The 10,869-nt window shown below is 42.7% G+C and overlaps 1 protein-coding gene across 13 annotated transcripts in view; it reads right to left on the reverse strand.

Annotated features, from left to right (window-relative positions):
* Positions 1 to 388: 388 nt before the first annotated feature.
* Syne1 (spectrin repeat containing nuclear envelope protein 1) overlaps positions 389 to 10,869 on the reverse strand; it is a 493,437-nt gene continuing 482,956 nt past the window's right edge. For 10 of the 13 annotated variants that reach the window (XM_029532807.1, XM_029532801.1, XM_029532799.1 and 7 more), the window contains 3 exons: positions 10,251 to 10,343; positions 8,853 to 8,911; positions 402 to 760 (listed from right to left, as the gene is read on the reverse strand). In XM_029532807.1, coding sequence (XP_029388667.1) covers positions 520 to 760; positions 8,853 to 8,911; positions 10,251 to 10,343 — 393 coding nt within the window. In that variant the 3' untranslated portion in view covers positions 402 to 519. Of the gene's footprint in view, positions 761 to 8,852; positions 8,912 to 10,250; positions 10,344 to 10,869 lie in introns of all 13 variants that reach the window. The other 3 variants (XM_021221337.2, XM_029532803.1, XM_029532802.1) reach the window with 3 other exon arrangements.

The raw sequence follows: 10,869 nt of genomic DNA on the forward strand, positions 1-10,869 counted from the left end.
CCATGGGAAAGCTGCCCAGATGGCCCAGTAGAGAGAGCCATTGGCTATGCCAAAGACCCTGATTTCATGGGTCCGGGGAACACTATATGTCCTTAACTTAATTTATTAAGGCTTAGAGTGTCAAATGACACAGTACTAATCTTGTGTTTGTGTGGTTGTTTACTGTCTATATTCGAAGGCTCGATCTTTTTTTTTTTTTTCTTTTCACACACAGGGTATGGAGAACTGAAGCTGCCGTATGAGGACCTCAGTCAAGATCATGTCTTCTCTGACAGCCTGGGGGTTATTTTGGGCCTGTTCACCTCTTTTTTTTCTTTTAATTGGATATTTTCTTTACTTAGATTTCAAATGTTTTTGATTTTAGCCGTTCTGACTGGTGTGAGGTGGAATCTCGGGATTGTTTTGATTCGCATTTCCCTGATGACTAAGGATGCTGAACATTTTCTTTAGGTGCTTCTCGGCCATTCGGTATTCCTCCCCCTCTTGCTGCCTGCGCTCGTGTGGGGATGTCGGCTTGCCTCAGAGTGGAGGAGGACCATTGGTATATCTGAGCATCGGATGGAACGATCGGGCAAAGTTGTTGGAGAGGGCGCAGCTGTAGTCTTTCTCTGACATGGGCACAAGGCAGGTGAGTCCAATAAGCAGCAGCAGCAGCAGCTGAAAGGGAAGAGCTACCCGGAGGATCCGGAACAGGAAGGCTCGACCCACCCGTGCTGGCCTGGGGTCAGAACGGGAGGAACCGGAGCCATCTCTTGTGGACCTAAGGGAAGAATTGACATAAACAATTCAACTCAAATACAGAATGGGCTTGCTTTAGTGTTCCTTGCTCTAGTGCCTTCCTGGGACATAAGGGCCATGCAAAACACAACCCAATTTGGCACTGAGTAGTCACGTCTTTCTCAGGGTGCCCATGTCATTTCCCAACCGCCGAGTTAAGAGCTCTGAGCTTTCTGCAGGCTGCCTGGGTCGCTTCCCTACTACCAAAGGAACACTGCTGAGAAAGGACACTAACTTGAAACTAAACATCCAATCAGTCAATTCAAGGTGACAAAACGCTTCCAACTTACGCTCCCTCTACTCAATTTGGTGAACATTTTCCAATCAATAATGATAACTGCAGAAATGAAATGAGCTCAGGATAGCTAAAGATATAGATGTTTGATGTGGTACTTTTTTTTTGGTATCAGAAGATCAGGAACACAGCTAGACAAAAATGATTTGTGAGAACCCCACAGTGTGTCACTTCTAAGCACCCCAAGTAAGATCAAAGCTATGTGGTACAGGGGTAAGAATGCCTTCAGTCACACTGCTCAGACCCGGGGAAGCTACTTCATCTCAGACTATGATCTGTTTTCATCTTGCACCTCCCTGGCATCTGCTCCTGGCACTTCTTGATATTAACTTACTGACCTACGAAAGATCATACAAGTTTTGAGAATGCTGGGAAATTCAGCGGAAGGGCAGAACAACTTTGATAAATGGACTTGCACAGGGCGGGTCTTCACTGGCTTTTGGATAATTGTGGGTGCCGGTGTAGATGGAATTTGTATGGGAGAGACTTAACTGTGTGACCTTGCCTGAAGAACTTAGTCAATGGATATTGATATTATGTATTTTAAGTAATTTTGTCCAGAATAATGTTTTAACAGGGTAACAGAGTTTCAAAACTGCACAAAGAAAAGCAATGAAGTCTGTCTCCAAAACACAAAGATGGAGAGCAGATTCTAGCCTATCACTAATGCAGTGGCTTTGTGTAACCACTATTTCCCAGAGAGGAAAGATTGTCACTTTGAAGCTCCTTCTAGATTTAAAGTGCCAAGTTTTCTTATTTTGCTTTAAGTGCATTAGGGAAAGCATAGGCGTTTGGGGCATTCATAAGAAACAGTGGCTGAAGTCCTGAATGTGGAAACAGTTTGTTCTAAGTTGGTGTGTGTGCTAACTCACTTCTTTTTGGAGCAGTCATTAATGCTCTGTTGGGTTACTTGTGAAAATGGATAAGAATTTTTTTTTTGTTTTACAATAGCTATTTTATGGACACATATATCTAGCAGCATCCTGCGAGCAAAAAATACTAGATCTACCAAGAAGATGTATTCCCAAGGCCCTAGTCTGAATTCTCTCAAGACTTAAGTATAAATAAACATAAGGACATCAGATGCCTTTGTTATAAGAGATATAAAATCTATGTTGGTAACTCCACAGGTTTAGATTCTAAAAAGATGGAATGTTTGCAGCTTCCCAGTGGCTGTTAATTTCAGAAGATGGATTACCCTGAGATTAGTGGGGATAGAGGGGTGATGCCTGAGAAAATAAATGTTACAATAAAAATACAGGCATGACCTTCTTAAAGGGAACAGAGGAGCTACTCAAATCTGTGATTAAACTGTAAGAGAAGGGTAGGAGAGAGGCCAGTGTTAAAAGTCCTAAGCAGTTCCCACTGTCCTGGGTCTCTAATCTGGTTTTGAACTATAACCGAGGGAGCAAAATCATTGCCCTAAACTACAACCTCACTTCTCCCTGAAGCCCACGATGAAAGCCAGTGTAACCCTGACCAACTCAGCTTGCCTCTGTGTGACAGACTTCTGATGAGGCCAGAGAGGTTCCAGTTCTTCAACTCCGTGTTCTATGCGATCTGTGAGTTCTACTGATTCGTCAATATAAACAGGCCCCAACTGAGAGTCCAAAAGAGTTGCCTCACCATCTAATGGGAAAATTCCTTGATGCCAGACCTAGCAAGTTATTCTGAACTAGCTGGATAGCAGTAAATGTATGTTTCAAGGAAAACCATCAAAGCGTAAAATAAATGGGATGTGCCTTACTAAGGGAAGAGGGGGTGAAATAGAAACTTCCAAAGCTACCGAATTATAAAATATTCCTGCTTAGATAGGGGTGGTATATGCAGCCCTTTTCCTCACATTGTAGGTAAGCAGCTAAGGAGAGTTAATGTTTATTCTGAAAAAAATGATAGGCAGCACTTGGGTACTCCTCATTTACTCCTCACAACTGACACCTGAGATGTGTGCACATTAGCTTCATCTTCCAGATGACGGAGAGAAGGCTCTCAGGATGAAGGTCCGAGTTGAGATCACTAGCAAGGAGCCCAGTGAAGGAAACAGCCTGAGACTTCAATGATCACAATCTGGACCCTCTTTAAGGATCAGTGTGTGTGTGTGTGTGTGCGTGTGTGTGTGTGTGCGCGCGTGTACATTTTTTTTTGTGTATGTATGGGTGGTTGTGGGACCAAATGTTGATGTCAGATGTCTTCTTCTATTGCTATCCTTCCTATTTTGTGAGCCAGGGTCTCTCACTGGACCTAAACTCATGAACACAGCAAGACTAGCTGACCAATAAAGTAGAGAGCTCCTCTGTCTCTGCCTCCTCAGCAGCAGAAGTTCAGATGTGTTTTACTTGGAGGCTGAGTGTCTGAATTCACAGTGCTTATGCAGAAAGCCCAGAACTGAGCCATCTTCCCAGATCCAGGATTCTGACTCTAACAGTAGTCAAATGACACACTAAAAATAAATCTATCGAGATATTCCCCAGACTCCTGCCCACTGCACTCCCTGATCTTGATCAATGACTGCACTCTCCACTTTATGATCCTTTGGTTGGTGACATAAATGACAGGCACATTTATGTTACATATATTTCACATGTCGAGGCAAACACCAATGTTTTCTTCCTAAAACATTGGGAAGTGGTTTCCTTGTGTTTAAAATGAACGTTTCAAGTCATAAAGGCATTTGTCACATGCTGTTCTTCCTCTGTCAGGGGACTATCTTTCCAGGAAGTCACAAAATCCTCAGGTAGCTACACCTGCTCCTTTCATTATTTTCAAAGAAGATGGATGGCTTAGCATATTAAGTACCAAAGCCATTTTTTTCTTTGATGGCTTATTCAATAGTTTATTTTAAAGTGTCCTGAGAAATCTGAGATAAAGGGGGAGGGCAGACTCTGTCCTGGGTCTTTCTTTGGTGTGATCCTTGAGTACATGTTGATGTGAAAATAGTTCCTGGCAAACAGCACTGACCGTGGATAAATGACAGCGCAATGCCAGACGATGAAGCCCCATTTCTCAAGACCACCTCCATCAGGAGATATTTATATACTTTAGGGATGGGAAAAGGTCCACAAAACAATTGAGAATTCAATCAAAGGAAGCTGGATAGCTCCTCTTTGTCAATTATTAGCTTCTGTGAGGATAAAGGCCAGGATCAAAACAAAACAAAACTCAGAGGCTTTGTCATGACCAGTTCATTCCTAACAAGAACTAGAAAGGTCAAAGAGCCTGGGCGCACATGTGACAGAATCCTTTGAAGGACATGGCACATTTAACAACATCAGAACGTTCTTTAGTAAAATGTAATGGCCACCTGACTTCTACTGTTGAATGCCAACTTAGAGAGAAGTAACGGGCTGAGGAGGCAGGGACAAAGAGAACACACAGTACTGAGTGCCTATCAGTGCCGTTGGACTAAATGTCCAGTCTACCTACTGAGACGAGTGTTCACTCAACCTGAAGTAACTATAAGAATTCTCAGAGTTTCAAAGTTGCTCCATCAGGGTGACTCTGTCTTAGAGATTTTAGCACCAACAGGTTAATCATCTCAGAGTAAAAAGGCGCTTATTTTAATATTAACTTACTGACCTACGGTCACTCAATTTTCAAGAGTCCTAGGAAATTCAATAGAAGACAGAGCAATAGTGATACGTGGACTTGCTCGTGGACACTCTTCAATGGCTTCTGTGTAGACGTGGGTGACAGTGTAGACTGCATTTGTATGGGAACACTTAACTGCGTGGCTGTACCCAAAGAACTCAATCAATAGGGATATTTTAAGTCAATTTGTCCAGAATAACATGTGCATATTCTCTCCAAGTAAATCTATATCCCATCTTTCTCTTCTATTTCTTTCAAATTGGCAGAAAAATAACCGTTTGTCCCTTTTCTAGAACACATACTCATGGAGGGAGGAGGACGGTAAGGGATGGAGCAGGGTCTAAAACCAAATGACACAAAAGAAAGTGCACATAACAAAGAGAACCCTGAGGGATCTGCATACTGTAGGTAACTCATTTTGCAGCTCCTACAGGGCCAAGGAAGATATAATGAGATAATTACATGCGTACATCTTACAAAGCTGGGGTGGGGGCTAGTATTTTCAGTTTGTTTTGACACTTGTTAGACAGGATAAATAAATTCCATATGCAGAAATTTCTAGCTGTCCATCTATAGTATTCGACATCCAGTAGCTCCTAGCTATGTGCTAAGAAGGCAAGTTGCAAGAAGCAACTGAGGGTTCTGTTATTCCCTCCTTCCATGGATTGGTCCTATGCACACATTGCTTGATTTATCCTACTATGGACATTCAGTGGGAGAGAGGTGTCTTTTTACTATAGTAGGGTTCAGAGTCTTGTGAGACCTGTGTTCATAATCTCTTGTTCTTGTCTGTAAATTGAGGGATCTAGCTAGCCATGTCACAGGGATTTAAGGTTAACTGAGGTAGCATGCACAATGCTTAGCACGGTGCTCAAAACACATTAAGTACTAAATAAATGCCAGCACCTAACAGTTATTCTCTATATGGCTATACTGGGGTGTGCTGAGTAATGTCCTTGAAAACTGCTGAATTCAGTCTGTTCTCTCAGGAAAACATTTCTGACTTACTAACAGTGCTTTCAAAGATATTATTTCTCAAATTGCTTAACTCCTTACTCCCCAACACTGGGACATCCCACTTCAAAAGAGCAAAAGAGAAGCCTGTTGGTGACCCACCCTACAGTTGTCTTCAGGTATGAAGGCAGCTGCCTCTCCAAGGGCAACTGCTTTATGCTAAGGCTCTTTGGATGCTTTGAACAATGGGCTTCCAGGAAGAGTTCAACGGAAGAAATTGGAAAACAAAATTCACCATCAATTGAACAGCACATTTAGTAGTCCTTTAGTGAACAAGCAAAAGAAACCCCCTACTGGCTTGCTTAAATGTATTTGACTACCTTGAACCAATTTGGAAGGACCCCTCTTTCTTGTGCCTCCTACAGGACTTCAGCCAGTCCTTTTTGGCTCCCATTCTTCCTTAATTCTCTGTGCAGAAGAGGCCAAAACTAAAAGCATCCAGAAAAGTTCTGCCTCTCTGTGTTCTCAGCCGTAGAGTGAAGACATCCTTCATCCCACACAGGGTGAAGAGAATCACGGTCTACCATCTTGCTGAAAACTAGCACATCACCTTCCCAGTTTCTTAAATGGTTGCTCATCCATACATATCTGTATGGAAGACTTTTGGTGACAGGGTTACAGAATCTGAAGTCAGATGCTGGGACCACAAACAGCACTGCTCTTAAGGCACACTTCTATGTGCTTAACCTCAAATGAAACCCAGGAGTATTATGCGGCAGTATAAACACAGGCACAGTTTTGTTTTGTATTTTTGGTTTTTTATAATCTTAGCAAGTTCTTTGGAAGCTCTTGGTAATTGATTCTAGGAATCTCTGGACTCTCATACATTGCAAATCTCTTAATGGAAGAAAGCATCATGTATTGATTTTGTAGATTTGGGGCCTAAAAAGACTCTGAAAAACTGGTTTCCATCTAATTAGACTATTGCAATAATCAATGATAACATGGAGTTGCCAACTTAAATTTCAACAGAAATATGTAACAGGTGAGGATGTTGCTACCATTGAGTTGAAAACCACAACAAAATACAACCTGTCCCTTTAAACCAATACCTTCCCAAATTAGCCCCTCCTTGTTTTCAAGAGATAGCATCTGTCTCTAAATCCCGTGCTTCTTCAGTAACCTTCCAGATTTGTTGGAGCAGTACAAGATCAAACACAAGGTCAGTCTCTGTGCCAAAGAATGGAGAGCTGCCTAGACTGTAAGTGAGGTGAACATCCCCTCTGTACCCATTGACAGGGTTGAGTGCACCCAATCCAAGATTCCCTGGAGTTAAGGAGCCCCAGAATATTCAACCAGAGCTTGTTTGCCAAGGTGTTTGCTGGGGCATGTCATCCAGGTAGAGCCTTTCTGTGATGGATTCCCTCCCAAGTAACCCAAGAGAGCACTGGTGAATTTTCAGGTGAGTGTTAATTAGCTAGCGATGCTGGGCAGAATAGAGCCGATAGGAGCTTCGTGGGTATTGCAGCGGAGAATGTGGCGGGGCCATTGGTAAAAGCCCTGTTAGGCACATGAAAGCAGCTGAAGCCAGAAGAGATGACACTTTAGCCATTCAGAAGGCCTAGGTGGCAACCTAAACTAATTAGGGGAGCAGATGGATTTGGTATCTGTTACCCAGTGGCTACTCCTGCTGCCATCTAACTGCTTCCTCCCTTAGCAACATCCCTTTTCTCAGAGGACTGGATCTGTGGCTTTCCCAAAGGACTGCTGTGGGATGACTTCACCTCTGGTCATGGCACATCCACAATTCATTTGTGGGAGAAGGGGAATTAGAGAAGACAACGCTTCCTACAGGGTGGGATTGCTTTTCCTTGTAGGTGGATGGCTAAGAGGGCATAGGACCACCCACAGATGACCATCATTATCTTGCCTAAGTGCCAGGAAGATTTATTCCATAATTCATTATTGCTATTTTATTATGGATTGTTAAAAACAAACAAGCAAACAAACAAAAACCCTAGACCCTTGTTTTCAAACCAACCAACCAACCTAATACAAAAATAAAAGCAGGGGGAGGGGATTACAGTGAAGGGGGGTCTTGAAACAAGAAAGCATATAAAAATATGCTCTGTTACTTCAGCTGGGTGAGGATGATACGTGAAATAGCCAGCCCCACATTGCATAGCTGCTAAACTGAAACTATTATTGTGGGCCAGTTTACAGCTATGCACTTCCTCATCTCCATTCAGATTTCTTCTCAGTGGTGATAAGTTTCCCAAAGGGCAGATATTTTACGGGGAACAGGCTGGAACTATGACTGAAAACTCGGCTACTAGAAAAGTATTTTCATTTCCAAAAGAAAAAAGAAAGAAAGAAAGACAAGTCAGAAAGAAAAGAAAAGAAAAGAAAAAATTTCTGGGGGAACATAAGGTGAGTGGTGGCAGGTCAGAGGCATACAGACACCACACCAACAACAGAAAAGGCAAAGCGTTGCTAGCTGCAGGGACAATGGGGACCCTAGAGGCAAGTGTGAGATGCGGCAGTGGCAGCTTAGGGGTGAGTGAACAGGGCAAGGGCTGACCCTGGCTTCAGAGTGAAGGAGCTCCCCAAGTAAGAGGAAGGTGAGGGTGTTGCTGGGAGCCGAGTGTTAGGGCTAGCAGAAGAGGCTACAAAAAAGTGCTTTGTAATTTTAAATGAAGAACACCAAATTTGGCTTGGCCATTTTGAAAATCTAAAACCCACAATCTGGATAAAACAGGAAGGTAAAATTAAAAAAACAAAACAAAACAAAACAAAAAAACCAACAAAATACAAACTTGGGGATGTTAGTATATTTTATGCAGATTTGTGGGTTCTGTGAGGGGTAAGATAATTTACTGTTCAGTTACCTGCCTTCTTGTAAAATCGAGAAGGGGAGAGGATGATAAAATCTGCCATGAACCAACGGCAGTTGTGCCACTAATAGAATTGCATATTCACGGACACACAAGGTATGTTTTGATCCACAAGACCAGATGGGGTAAATACAGGGAAATAAAATTTTAATGGAAGACAAATTCCACTATGAAATTTATCTGTTCTCTTGGGATAAAGTTCTCTTTCAATTTACTAGGAAGGAGTGAAATATCTCCACTACCCGCCTGAGACACACCAGGTTAGAGGCTTCCCTAACTCATGGGCAATTTTTATCATCCTCTTGGGGGTTCTAGAACAGGTGGAAACCAGGAGAACAAGGTACCTGCTCTTTGGGCTGCTGACAGAGGGTCCAGGCTGTGAGAGACTACATTTGCCTCGTGGCTGTTTGCAATGAACAGGGGGTAAAGAAAGAAGAATGTTCAGTCCAGGCAAATAAAGACAAGCTAACCAATGAAAACAACTAAGAAGGCAGCAAAGAGCAAACAAATCAAACGCGATGATCGGTACCCATAGACCAAGGAAACTGGCTTTTCTTCCATAGATGGAGTGGGCTAGACTCATATTTATAGTATCAGCCATTAACATAACATGAGGTATGATTGTAGTGTGCACCCACAGTGGGCACAGCCTCTGCCACTCCAGACTAAAGCACAGATGACTCTATGTTATAAGACACTCTGTGCACTTAGTGATTCTAAACATGAAGTTCACTTCATCATTCTGTATACTTCAGAAATAATTCACCTAGGCTTTTGCCTTCTGGCAACTTAGAGGGCACAGAGGCCACAGTAAGAGTTTTAAGGAAATGGAGCTGAAGCTCAACATGTCACAGCCTCAAGATAAAGCAAGGCTAAATTTTGAGTTGAAAAGCCAGTGTTCCTTCACATTCTTAAACTAGGATCTATAGGAAACTAGTGAATGTTGGTAAAAACACAAATGAAAGTCTAATAAGGATAACACATGTATTGGCATAGAACGTAAGTATATATGACAAAATACAAATGAAATTATTACTTCTATACTCTAAGGGGAAATGGAATGAATATACTTATAAAGCCAGACCAAAAAGAAAATCAAACAAAAATAAAAACAAGCTCCTATACACAGAGAACGGAGGTCTAGAGGGGAGCGGGGACAACTTTGCCATTTATCCTCTGTGTGCTCTGGTGAGGCTGTTTCCACCATGGGCTGGGTATGGTGTTGGCTTGAATGGTTGCCCTTTCTGGGTTAATACCCAGAAGTCCTTGGGTGCCATCACTCAGAAACTCTTTCTCTTGAGAGTCAAGGCGACTTCATCGGTCCTATCAATTCAGTGACTCACAAGATGCTCACAATTTGCCTCTACTGTCTGTGGCACTTCTGGGCAGGACAACCCACCTTTTTAGTGGGCATGCTGGTGGGAATTTTGAAAAAGGGAACCACCAAGGGTACACATGAGAACCATTTCTAGAAATGGCCATTTAATCAAGAAAAAAATATTCTTTTTGCATATTAGCCACACATTGATCTCATTAAAAGGAAAAACAAAAACAAAAATAAAATCACTCTGTTTTATTGCTGAGAATATGCTACAAGGCTGGAGGCATAAATTTACATAGGTAACTGCCCTTTCCTGTTTGGGGACTTGAGTTTTGAGCCTGTGGATTCTGTAGACACAAAGCCTGTCATATCTTACACTTCCCACCCGTGGACCAACTGGAAAGAGCCAACAGAAAGTTACCGATTTCTGTCTGTTTGGTGTACTTCTTCCAGATGTGGGACTCACAGATCCTGAGGTGTCCAGCTCATCTGCAGAAGACCATGATGACAAATCCTGCAAGAAAAAAGGTCACATCCAACAACTCCACATCCCAGAGTACCCAGGGACTCAGCTCCCACCTCAGCCCGCTTCACCTTCATCTCTACATCTCCATCATAAAGGTCAGGCTCTCCACAGGCAAACCTGGTTCAGATGACAAGACTGAAACCCAGTTCTCCTAGTTTTTCAGGGATTTCTTGGTGTAAGCTTGGCCCTTCTGGCAAACATAGCTGGTGTTTTATTTTTGTGGCTTTGCTATCTCTTTGTGACATGGGCAAAGTGGGCTGGTTACTGGCTTGCTGAGGGGGGAGCTGCTTGGTGAGGGAAGTCCCCTTTATAAGTACAGGTCACTCAGGACAGACAGACAGAGTCCAGTGCATTTATGTTTGAAACAAGTGACAGCTGTCTAGGAGTCTGCTTTGTAAGGCCAGGAAAACTGTGTTGCTCCTACTGTGCTGTGACTCTGGGGAGGCCGTGTTTTGAATACTTCCAGACGCATGAGCAGTTTCGTGCTTGTGAAAAGATTTCACAAATGAATGTC

This window comes from Mus pahari, chromosome 21, assembly GCF_900095145.1.
Source record: "Mus pahari chromosome 21, PAHARI_EIJ_v1.1, whole genome shotgun sequence".
In the NCBI taxonomy this organism is placed as follows: domain Eukaryota; kingdom Metazoa; phylum Chordata; class Mammalia; order Rodentia; family Muridae; genus Mus; species Mus pahari.